The sequence below is a fragment of the Pelophylax lessonae genome (genome assembly GCF_965119305.1).
Source record: "Pelophylax lessonae genome assembly, chromosome: 6".
Taxonomy (NCBI): domain Eukaryota; kingdom Metazoa; phylum Chordata; class Amphibia; order Anura; family Ranidae; genus Pelophylax; species Pelophylax lessonae.
The window spans coordinates 270,733,259-270,745,979 of record NC_138773.1 but is presented as its reverse complement, the minus strand read 5'-3'; the positions used below and the strand labels follow the sequence as shown (position 1 = coordinate 270,745,979).

The 12,721-nt window shown below is 45.0% G+C and overlaps 1 protein-coding gene across 3 annotated transcripts in view; it reads left to right on the top strand.

Annotated features, from left to right (window-relative positions):
* TANC1 (tetratricopeptide repeat, ankyrin repeat and coiled-coil containing 1) overlaps positions 1-9,189 on the top strand; it is a gene marked incomplete at its 3' end in the record, with an annotated part of 423,607 nt that extends 414,418 nt beyond the window's left edge. For all 3 annotated transcript variants that reach the window (XM_082260319.1, XM_082260320.1, XM_082260321.1), the window contains one exon: positions 7,132-9,189. In XM_082260319.1, the coding sequence (XP_082116445.1) occupies positions 7,132-8,434 (1,303 nt within the window). The remainder of the gene's footprint in view (positions 1-7,131) is intronic.
* Between the last annotated feature and the right edge of the window lie 3,532 nt (positions 9,190-12,721).

The following is a 12,721-nucleotide window of genomic DNA, read 5'->3' as shown; positions in this document are numbered from 1 at the left end:
AAATGATTATAAAGTGAAATAGACTATTTCACTCGGTCGCAGTGAAATAGTCTATTTCGGTATATAAGGTGAGTTTACTGCTAAAATAAATGAAAAATTCAAGACTTGCGTGGGTGTAAGAAGATGTCCACCGCTGCTTCATTTTCTATCACATTAGGAAACCTATTGGAAAGCATAGCGGCCTTGTTGGAACTCATGGCGCATGCATAGTAAGTTTTTCTTGTCCGAACGTAACTTCCGGTTGCAGAATCTGATTTGTAGCGGTATTCTCATAGAACACCGGTGTTCTGTCAAAACAGCCAAGTTGTCGAAATCTGCAGGTACTGCTGCTGGAGAGTCACCGGAAGTGACCTAATCTGAGATTTTGACGAGTTGGCTCTTTTGACAGAACACTGGCTGAATTTCAACCATGTGTGGCTGCTGCCGCTCAGCAAAGGTCAATCTGTGAATTTACATTTTTAATGGACCTGTTGGGAAAATAGCCACTCGATCAACGGCTGCAGCCACGGGCATCAGTCTCTCGCTGTCCAGAACAGAAAAGCTCAGTGGGGAGGATCCCACCATCCACCTCGATTTGGTAGATGGGAAAACAGTTCAGTTTTTTTCATTCAGCCCAGTGGCTGAACAAAAAAAAAAAGTGAGCCATGTATGGCCATCCTAAGGCTACATGTACACTTGGCTACCCTGACCGCGGCCACGGGAAAACGCAAAACGTGGCAAAAACATATTTTGTATATAACAAACACGTTATACTTACCTCCTCTGTGCAGTTTGTTTTGCAAGAGTGGCCCAGATCCTCTTCTTCTTGGGTCCCTCTTCTATGCTCCTGGCCCCTCCCTCCTGTTGATTCCCCCATAGAGAATCTGTGGGGTATTGTGAAGAGAAAGATGAGACACTAGACCCAACAATGCAGACGAGCTGAAGGCCGCTATCAAAGCAACCTGGGCTTCCATAACACCTCAGCAGTGCCACAGGCTGATCGCCTCCATGCCACGCCGCAATGATGCAGTATTTAATGCAAAAGGAGCCCCGAGCAAGTATTGAGTGCATAGTACTATACTGTACATGAATATACTTTTCAGGAACCAACATTTTGTATTAAAAAAACATTTTTTATTGGTCTTATGTAATATTCTATTTTTTTGAGATACTGAATTTTGGGTTTTCACTAGCTGTAATAGTCATAAAAAAAAGAGAAATGCTTGAAATCACTCACTCTGTGTATAACGCATCTATATAAAATATCAATTTCTCTTTCATTCACTGACGGACGCAGCTCCTGATATTCATAATCATTGGGTTATACTGCCACCTACAGGAGTAGGACAATAGGCAAAAAAGAATTCTGGCTACACCCATGGGCAGTCCCAGGGGGTATACTCCCTCTCTCTGCTACAGCCACTTGTCCTGGCATTTTTTAAATAGAAAATCCTTTCCTCCTGGATTTTCAACTGCCAGACTGGGCGACAGGCTGTATAATCTAGATTCCCCTCCTTCCCGCGGGCACCCCCCCTCCTGCCAAGTCCCTAATGGAGTCTTTGGAGCATGTTACCCCACCTGATCCCCTCTCTGAGGCTGCGGGGCCTTCTGGGTCCCAACCATCCATCCATGGCTGTCCCAGAGTCCCTTATGTCCTTGGTGGAGGTGGCTAGTGGGCAACGGGCTAGCAAAAGGCACCCTCCCCCCCCCCCCCCGCCTCAACAGATCGTGAATCTGATTCGGTCACCTGCAGACGTGGGTCACCCTGTTGGGTCTAGAACCACACGCCTGGAATCCTCTGATAGTGAGGATGATTCCTCCACGTCTCTGACTGCACATGAAAAGGTGCTGGTGGATGCACTGTGCGTGAGACCCTGAAGGTGGAGGACGCAGCTGAAGCTGCGACGGAGGCACAGATGCCCTTTGGCACTCACAAGCCATCCAAAGCGGCAAAGGGGTTTCCTTTCCTTGCCTATTTTGACAGAATTTTCACTAAAGTGTGGGGACGACCAAAGCGTCCCCGTGGGGTCCCTAAGAGCTTTACTAGGCGTTACCCCTATGAGGAGTCCCTTCTTAAGAAGTGGAATGCGCCACCGGTGGTGGACCCTCCAGTTTCCAGTTTAAACAAGGCAACCATGATTCCGGTTGAAGAGTCCCTGGCCTTTAAGGATCTGGTTGACTGGTAGACGGAGGCTGTGGCCCGCACTATGTACACTCCGTGGACCAGACTTCAAAAAAGGCCTTGACTGATCTTCCTTTTCAAGGAGATCACCTGTTTGGAGCTACCCTGGATGACATAATTAAAGGTCTCACAGGGAGGAGGAGTACCTTTCTTCTGCAGGCTACTAAGGGCAAGGAACCTCGTAGATGTGGGCCTTCCTTCTCAACTCATGGGAAGTTTTTTTCGACCCTCAGGGTTGACTGACAAGGGCTCGAAGCCTTTCAGGGCCTCTTCTGGAGGATCCAAACGAGCCTGGTCTGGCAAGCCAAAATCGGGCTTCTCCAGACCTGTGGACAAGGCTCCTTCTGCATGAAGGTGCGCCCTCACCTGTATCGGGGGTGGGGGAACGTCTTCGCTGGTTTTCGGACCCGTTGACTTCTCTAGTGCAAGACAAGTAAGTCCACAAAGTCATTCGGTCCAGCTACAAGATCGAGTTTTGCTCGTCCCCTGGCAAAAATGTTTTTCTTCCAACTTGCGCCTGTTCCCAGACCGCTTACAGGGCCTGTTTGGGGCGGTACAAGACCTGTTCCTTCAAGGGGTGATTGTCTCGGTTCCGACCGTGAAACGTTTTCAGGGTTTTTACTCAAACCTGTTCACAGTTCCCAGAAATGGAAGGCAAAGTGCGTCCAATCCTGGACCTCAAGGTGCTAAACTGCTTTGTGTGGATACAGAAGTTCAGAATAGAGTGCATTGGAACGATGGTGGCATCCCTACGTCAGGGGGATTTCCCTATCAATATCAAGGATGCCTACCTTCACAGTCCAATAGGTGTCAGTCACCAGCGTTTTCTCTGCTTTGCTGTGGGAGAGGAGCATTATCAGTTTGTGGCGTTACCCTTTGGTCTCTCATCTGCTCCTTGTGTCTTCAGAAAAGTGTTAGCTCCGGTGCTAGCTTTGCTACGCCAACGGGGAATTGCAGTGCTGGGCTACTTGGATAATCTCCTTCTGTGAGCGCAGTCTCCCTCTGCTCTGGTTCCGTCCACAAAGCTAGACTATCTGGGCCTGACTCTGGACTCGGCTCCTTCCTCTGGACAAACTCAGAAATTGCAGGCTGCAATTCGCCTCCTGCTGTCCAACAATTGGTCATCCCTCCCGACTTGAATGCGGGTGCTGGGCCTGATGGTGTCTACCTTCGAGACGGTTCCGTTTGCACTGTTCCATCTGAGGTCCCTTTCTGACCAAATGGGACAAGACTCCACAGTCTCTGGACTATATCAGACCTGGCTGAGTCGGGCACAAAGGAGTCCCTTGTATAGTGGCTTCATTCTCAGGCGCTTCAGCTGGGAAAATCATTCCTCCCCTTGTATTGGACAGTGATCACAACGGATGCCTGCCTGTACGGCTGGGGAGGTGTCCTTGGCAAGCATTCTGCTCAGAGGATCTGGACGCTGGAAGAGTCCAGATTCCCGATCAATGTCTTGAAACTATGAGCAATCAGACTGGATCATTGGACAGATCGTCTTCAGAGTTGTCCAGTGCGCATTCAATCGGACAATGCCACGGCCGTGGCTTATGTCAATCACCAAGGGGGCACAAGAAGTGTCCTGGTGGCTCTGGAGGTATCCGGCATTCTAAGGTGGGCAGAACGGGTCATACACATTCCCAGGGGGGAAAATTGGCAGGCGGATTATCTCAGTCAGCAGGAGTTGGACCATGGGGATGGGTCCCTTCCTCCAGAAGTGTTTCATCAGCTGTGTCTCTGGTGGGGCACCCCTGAGGTGGAGCTGTTGGCTTCTGGTCAAGGGATCCTCCGGCGGACGCCACAGATGCACTGGTGGCCCTATGAGGCCAGTATCGTCTGATTTATACCTTCCCTTCTCTAAAGCTTCTGCCAAGACTTCTGCGCAGGATCGAGGCAGAAGTGATTCCGGTCATCTGAGTGGCTCTAGACTGGCCTCATCAGGCTTGGTATGCAGATCTGGTGTGGCTGTATGCTGACGTTCCTTGGGCAACTTCCTCTCAAGAAGGATCTGCTGTCCCAAGGACCGATCTTCCATCCTGCTTTACAGTCGCTGGCTTTGACGGCTTTGCTGTTGAATGCTAGGTGCTGAAGGATAGGGGTTTATCTGAGCAAAGCTACAAAATCTACTTCTAGGAAGATCTACCATCGTACGTGGAAGATGTACATTGCATGATGTGAGTCTCTTGGGGTTCTTCCTCGCTCCTCGGTGGCTCGGATCTTAAACCTTCCTTCAACGGGGGCTTGAACAGAAATTGGCCTTGAGTACCATCAAGGGCCAGGTGTCGTCTTTGGTGGTCTTCTTCCAAGGACCTTTGGCCACACACTCCCTGGTGCGTAACTTTCTTCAGGGTGTCCGACATTTTGGTTCCTCCTGTGTGGTATCCGTTGAAACCTTGAGATCCTAATGTGGTGCTTTGAGCTCTACAGAAGCCTTTATTTAGAAAATTTTCGGGAGATTCCCCTGCTTACGCTGTTCCAGAAGGTGGTCTTTTTAGTGGCTATCACCTCTGTGCGTGGGGTGTCAGAACTGGCAGTGTTATCCTGTCATTCACCTTACCTGGTGATTCACAGGTGGTTCTTCGCCCCTATCCGTCGTCCCTTCCGAAGGTTGTCTCTGATTTTCATTTGAATGAAGACATTGTGTTGCCTTCCCTGTGCCCCAGGCCAAAACATACAAACCAAATTGCCTTGCATGCCCTGGATGTGGGCCGGGCAATTAGGGTGTACCTGGCAGCTACGGAGTCTTTCAGGAAGTCAGACTCCCTTTTTGTGCTCACGGATGGACCCCTTTTTGTGCTCACGGATAGACCTCGTAAAAGGTTGTCCACTTCCTCTGCGACCATTTCCAGATGGATCAGACAGACGGTGGGTCAGGTTTCTCCTTTCCCTGTCAAGGCGCATCTACTAGGGTGCTTAGTGCCTCCTGGGCTTTCCGTCGTCAGGCATCAGTGACGCAGGTTTGCAAGGCGGCCACCTGGTCATCGGTGCACACTTTTACAAAGTGTTATAAAGTGGATGTGTTGGCATCTGCAGATTTTTCCTTTGAGGGTGTGTTGTTTTTTTTTTCAGGTGGGCTCCAGTTGTTTGGTTAAGCTCCTGTTGCCTAGTTGGCGAATGTTTAGCCTTGGGAATTTTTTTTGTTGTTCCCACCCCTCATGTTTAACACTGCTTTCGGATGTCCAAAGGGTTATGAATATCAGGAGCTGTGTCTGTCAATGAACGAAAGGGAAAATGGGATTTTTGACTTACCGTAAAATGCATTTCTCTGATGTTCATTGACAAACACAGCACCTACTCCTCTGTAGAGTTATAATTCTCCTGACACTGCTTGTAACAAAACTGAGTGGCTGTAGCAGAGAGAGGGAGTATACCCCCTGATACTGCCCCCCATGGGTGTAGCCAGAACACTTTTCTGCCTAGTGTCCTCCTGTAGGGGGCAGTATAACCCAATGGTTCTGAATATCAGGAGCTGTGTCAGTCAATGAACATCAGAGAAATGGATTTTACGATAAGTCAAAAATCCCATTTTCACTTTTTGAATTTAATTACTTAAATAAATTATCTTTTTAAAATTTTAATTTTTTGAGATGGACCTGTAGAACAGTTTAGTGGCATTTAGCTAGATTTAGAGCTCCTAGTCAGATCCTGGATTCACAGAATTCTCTTTTTTTCTAAAGCCAGCTAAACTAAGTGCACCTAAACGCAGGTTGAGGCACAGTATCAATGCACCGAAAAGGCTGGCAATGAACCCTAGGCTGTCCATAATTGGACATGATACTTGTTTTTTTCGGTAAAGCAAAGCATTGGAGTCCTATTCAAAATTAATGGCATGGCTTCACACCAATGCATGTAATGCTCATCACAGTGCACTGCACCACAATGCAAAAGTGTGATTCATCCCAAAAAACTCATACAGGATAGCAGAAGTTATTCATGATGACTGCTGCAGGAGTGAAAACCTTGAACTCACGAGCAGAATGTGTAACCAGCAGAGTCCTGAGAGCTAATAACCAATTTGCCAATATATCCTAGTTCTAGTTTATTAGGAATGTAAGGAGTTGGACTTAGTGACAAGCTCTGATACCCAAAACTGCCCAGCATTCAGCTGACTTTTTGAAGCTACTGCAGGCAGGTTCAGGCACCGTTAGATGCCTTAACTTCATACCTGCAGCAGTTTTTCTCTTTTCAGCCTAATGTGGGTGTGGCTTTAAGTAGTAATAAAAACCTAGAGGAAAATATTGCTTAAAATCAAACTGTGTAAAGAGGCAAGGATCACTGCTACTCCCAACCAACCCAGGTGAATAAACTAGAATAGCTGCTTCAGCCTACATGTCTCCACCAAACCGCGCGTCCTGATGCATTTCACCCCACCCACGTAGGCTCAATCATAGCACACCATTCGGCAGGGTGAAATGCATCAGGGTGTGTGGTTTGGTTGAGACATGTAGGCCAAGGTCGCTTTTTAAAGTTTTTCACCTGAGCTGGTCGGGAGTAGCAGCGATCCTTGCCTCTTTATATTTACTAACCCCCTGGATTGGGAGACAAGTCTGCTTCACATGGTATGGGACACAGGGATCTGTTTTCACCTCCGCATTGAGTGGCGTCATAAGCAAAAATCTGCATGGTTAATACCCGTATCAGGCTCTCAGCTAGGCTTGTATATGGTTTTTCTTTGTTCCAGCACCCAAAAAAAATAATTGCAAAGTAATTTTCATCAGCTAAATGTTAATGTATGTTTTTATATAGCCTGGGTAATTTTGCACAATTTTCTAAATAGAAACAAATTTAAAGTGAATGCAACTGAATGATGACAGCAGACCATTCTTCTTTCGATCTAACCTGCTTTCATCAGGAAAATGACTCCTCTTGATGGGAGTTGTTTGTTGTAGAAGAAAAGGTCTAATTGTACAAATGACTCCCTTGTGTCTTTATATCAATAATTCATGTGTTATTGTTTTCCTTTTACACAGGCAGTTTGTTGCTGCTCTTGCTGATCTAAATGAGGCTCTGAAATTGTGCCCCAACAACTTAGAAATAAAGCGGCTTCTAGCCCGTGTAGAAGAGGAGTTCAAACAGCATCAAAAGAGCCAACAGCAGAAACAGAGCCAGCCTCCTCCTCCTCCAAGCAACGACTCTGACCAAGAGGATGAAGCTCTGGAAGAAACAATGGACAGTCATCTGAGCCTTGAGGAGATCCAAGAGGATGATAGTCCCTCTTCAGACAAGCTCCCAGCAAACTCCAAGCCACTGGAAGTAACAAACAACCACAGAGCCGTGGAATATATTAACCAGAAATTCCACTCTGAATCTTCTGAGGAACATCTGGGGAAAAACACATGCCTGCAACAAGCGCTGGTGCAAAGGCCAGCAAAGCAGGCACAAATAGTTAAAACCAACCAGCACATGAATTCCTTGCAATCTCTGTCTAGATCTACCAATAGTTTTTCTGCTCTCAAAACCCAGGCTTCTTCTACTTTAGCACCTCCAAGCCCTCTTCCTCTGAGACCATCATCTAACCAAGCCAGTATGAGAGGTCCAAATGTAGAAGGGACACATCCTGTATCTTCTGGAGCTCATGGTCCTGCCTACACTGAAAAGGTTCCATCTGGACTTGTCATCAATAGGCAGCCCAGTGAGATTGTGCAGTCCTATAAGGCTTCAGGTTCCTTTGTTTCTAAAATGGCAGAAAGGTTAGTGGGGTTTCCCGCACCCGAAAAACCAGCAGTAGTAACAGAAAGCAAAAGACTAGCATCACACAGTTTGACCTCAAGCAGTAGCTTTTCTGAATGTGTTAAAGGGCCTGATGTGCGCAGCAAAGAAAATAAACCCAACCAAATTGTAAGTGCATCAGCTGACCACAGACCAAGAAACATACCCTTCATGGGGATCATGGACAAAACCGCCAGATCCTTGCAACAAAATGTTCAGTCTGCTCGGAGCTGGCAAAACCAAACAGACTCCAACCCCAATCCTCCAGGCAGTGGGTCATCTGCAGGTTTTGAGAAGTTCGCTCCTAGGCAGGCAACCAGCTATAGCAATAAAAATAAGACCATGCCGAACGTTTATGGAGGGAATACTCATAATGGAGTGTACTCAAAGGACTTTGAGGAAGGAAAGTGTCAGACGTCCAACCTCTCTCAAGATTCCAAGGGTGTTGCCCAGACATACCAAGAGGCAGTGTTAAGGTCACAATCTATTTTGGCAAAAGACTCCAATTTAGGCTCAGTGTCCTCTACGAAACCAAAGCGATCATTTATAGAGTCAAATGTGTAAAAGCACAATGTTTTGGGGGCTTTTTTGTTTGTTTTTTACGACTATTACTAGAGCACTAAAGGTCACGTTGCTTTTTGGAGACCACTCTCCTTTTATCTTTCATTGGCTCTTGGGACCTACAAATGTTTACTTCACTTCACTGTTAAATCTCCAAGGATTCTGGATTTCTTGGCAGTAAAACTTTGTTTTCATCTTTTAACAGTCCGGAATGTAAACTACTTTCTAAACATCATCATATGAGGTATTTTAGCTTCTTTACAAACCCTTCAACTATAACAATGGCTGGGTTTCCAGAAAGCAAAGTTATAATGGATATAGATTTGGTGACACGGGGAGATGAGAAAAAGCTAAAGGCTGCTGGTCAGTACCTGTTGATACTTCGGGATTACAGTGACTTACTTGGAATTATTCATAGAACAGTTCTATTGGAAGCAGAGCTATTGACGCAGAACCAATGCACTAGATTCCTCATTTGGGTCTTTCACTGCCTGGTGCAGATAAGGAACTCCCAGCAGCCCTAGAGGGCTCTTCATGTATTGGTTCTTTTGGACAGTACCAACAAACGTTACTATATGTACAAAGGAAAACACAGCTCTGCATTTTGTTTGCAAAGATCCCACATTCTCCTCTTTATTAGGAGAATCTGTGGGCAACATGTACCAACATTCAAAGATCTTTATGTACTTTAGCATGATTTTATCCACAGTCAAAATAAGACAAGCAAGCATTTACTTGGTTTGCCGTATGTTCTACTGCTTCAAAAAAAAGTAATGCAGTACATGGCCATGAGTCGCCTTTTTGTGTGTGCCAGTCTTGAATTTAGTCCTAGGTCTTCCTCAGGAACAACGCATGTGCAGTGGATGATGGTGCAGTTGAATGTAAATAATGGGACATGCAGTCTGCCAGAGTCCTTCATAACTGGAATGTCAGTGTTCTATAATATTACAGTGGTGCCTTTAAAAATCATTTTATCTGCATAGCCATGTAAAATGATTTTATCGTTAGAATTGTTTCTTTGGTGTTTAGCCGGTGCCTTATACTACGACTGGGAATGTAGGATGGGGATAACCCTAAATTCAGTAGATGAATATCCAAAGACTGATGAGTGGGTTTTCATAGGAACTGAAAATTGGATCCTCTATTGCAGTGATGGACAACCTTGGCACCCCAGATGTTTTGGAACTACATTTCCCATGATGCTCATGCACTCTGCAGTGTAGTTGAGCATCATGGGAAATGTAGTTCTAAAACATCTGGGGTGCCAAGGTTCGCCATCACTGCTCTATTGTCTTAACACAGATGATGATCTTCATTTTAATTGTAACATTGATCTAAATAAATGGCCAGATATATAAATGGATTTTATGAGGATAGAAAAGGTGATCAGCTCTATCATCATGGTTCTTCCTTCAGGCTGAACTCCAACAGCAAGCTACATAGAACTGCTTTACCTACCAAACAATCTGTAATTTAGCCTTATTCTTGTAATCCAGGCCCCAGAGCCAGGACCTCACATGTATTCACTGCCGATATGCAATAACACGTCATCCCCTCCCATTCTGCTGACTGGATGATAGAGGATTACCACACTGTTCAGATATTTTCTCCTGTTAGCAAACTCCCTACATTAGATTGACTGCACTGTGAATCTGATTTGCTCACAATTCTTGCCCCACCCCATGATCAGTCTAAATTCTGTTGTGCAGTGGATTACAAAAAAGTGTATTTATAAACCAATTCAGGTAGATTAATGGTGTGTGTGTGTATGTATATGTGTATATATATATATATATATATATATATATATATATCATCCAAGACTGCGACACTCCACAACTTCAAAACATACATCCTTTATTTCAGAGAAGTATCCATCTTGTACAATGATAATAAGTGTCCCTCAAGCAAGCTTTTGGACTACTTCCTTCCTCAAGCAAGGAACACCACATATTCTAAAGCAGTGGTCCCCAAACTGCAGCCTGGTGGCCAGATGTGGCCCTTTGCTTGCCTTTATATGGCCCTTTGCTTGCCTTTATATGGCCCTTAGACCCCGAACATGGGGCACAATTTCTCCAACTGACACCAATGATTGGGCACTATTCCTCCTCCTAATACAAGGGTCTATTTCTCAGACTGACGCCAAAAATGGGGCACCATTCCTTCCACTGAAGCTAATGGCACTATTTCTTCCCCTGTTAGCAACAATTGGCACTATTCTTCCCACTAACACCAATGATGAAGCCATTGTATACTCCCATCATTGACGCCAAAGCATTTTCTACTCACACTGGCCACATTCCGGCCCCCAGATAATCAGGAGGACAGTAAATTGTCACTGCGTTTTGAAAGTTTGGAGACTTCTGTATTAAAGAATGACATCTTTAAATCATCAAACTATATAGTAGCCACATACAATATAATTAAAGTGATTGTTAAGTCTCATTTAAAAAACAAAACCGGTTATACTTACCCGCTCTGTGCAGTTGGTTTTGCACAGAGTGGCCCCGATCCTCCTCTTCTCGGGTCCCTCTTCCGTGCTCCTGGCCCCTCCCTCCTGTCGAGTGCTCCCATAGCAACCAGATTGCTATGGGGGCACCCTAGCCGAGTCACAGCTTCCTGTGTCCTTTCAGACATGGAGCAATGACCCTGCCCCGTCCCCTCTTTCTCTCCTGATTAGCTGACTGACTTTGATTGATTGCAGATTGATTGCAGTCTCGGCCAATGAGGAGGGTTGGGTCCAGGGCAACTGAGACACTACTGCAACATTGCTGGCTAGAGATGGACATGGACTAGAGAGATAGGGGCTGATGGGGGTTGCTGCACACAGAAGGTTATTTTCTCGTCTTAATGCATAGAATGCATTAGGATAAAAAAGAAATAACCTTCTGCCTTTACAACCTCTTTAACTCTCACTCATCATCCTGATAATATATACTCGAACAGAGGTCCAATTTTCATTTTGCATGCAAACCCATTTAAACCTGCCATAGGCTGCCTTCAGCACATAGGGGACTGGTTGGTTATGGAATTTACAATGTCCTGGCAACAAAAATGCTTGCAGTCTAAAGAAGAACGCAATAATTGAATAATAATATTGAAGCTAGGGATGATTGTTCCATATCCAGAGGGTTACTCGCCTGCTCATCATTAGGATGCCTTAGGCTGTGAATACTTAGTTCAGCTGCTCTGACAAGCAGCTCAGTAGGGAGGGACAGTAGGTGTGGCCTATCGGTTAAGGAGGAGGAGTTGTGTTGGAGGGGCAGTACAGGACGTACATTTACATACACTATTCCCTTGGCTCAATGTAATTATTATATTTTTGATTGTTTTGTTTTTTTTTTTTTTTTCAATGGTTTTGAGCAGCGTTTTAACCTTTGTACTGCTGCATTAGCCAGCAAAGGGGTTATTAAGGTAAATGTAGATCTTATATAGCTATGTAAATGTATATTTTACAGGAATATCCTAATCGGTTATATTTTATACAGGGGAGTCGCATTAGGTAAGTTGTAACATAATTTATGTGCATTTTCTATAAAATAATCAGATTTCATTTTTTTCTTGTACATATTGTAGAACGTTATTGTTGTTATTTTAAAGGAAAGTGTAGTATTAAAAGACAAATAAGCCATGCCCTACTCAAGGCCTTGCTTATTAATATAATATAACCAGGGCTCAGAGGCAGTGCACAATGACCGGGTATCCATAGCACCAGGAGCCAACATCCTCTCTGATTCAGGGCAAGCTCTCTGCAGCTCCATAGGCTATAATGGGCCCCATCTATGCTATATGACGTCAGGGGCCACCACTACAGCAAAGGGTGCATCTGAGGTCTGTGTTTTTCGGGGGCATGGTAGATTTCTCTCTCAATACTTAACTTCTTTAAGAACTCATACTTAGCCGTATATATAGCATGCATTTTTAGGCTTCAACAATGCTGTTTTTTGCACTGAGATAATATACGAATATGGCAAATATCCATTCTGGCAGTTATCGCACTTTACTCTTGTTTTGTATAAACAACCACCTCTAAGGTGCTATTCTAGGGAAGAATTGTATGTGGGCAAGGAAATGGTACCATAAGACTTCATGAGATGTATAGGGAGAAACCGCTTATATATTTTGGAATGTGACTATAATAGTGGCCTAGTCCTGGGGGGGAACCTTTGTTTTTTAATTGGCTTAGTGAGGATGTTCTCTTACCCCATCATTAGACATATAGTTATCTTATGAATGCCAATTCACCCAAACAAAATGTTGCCTTCATGGTGCTTAGGTGACTGGTTCTCT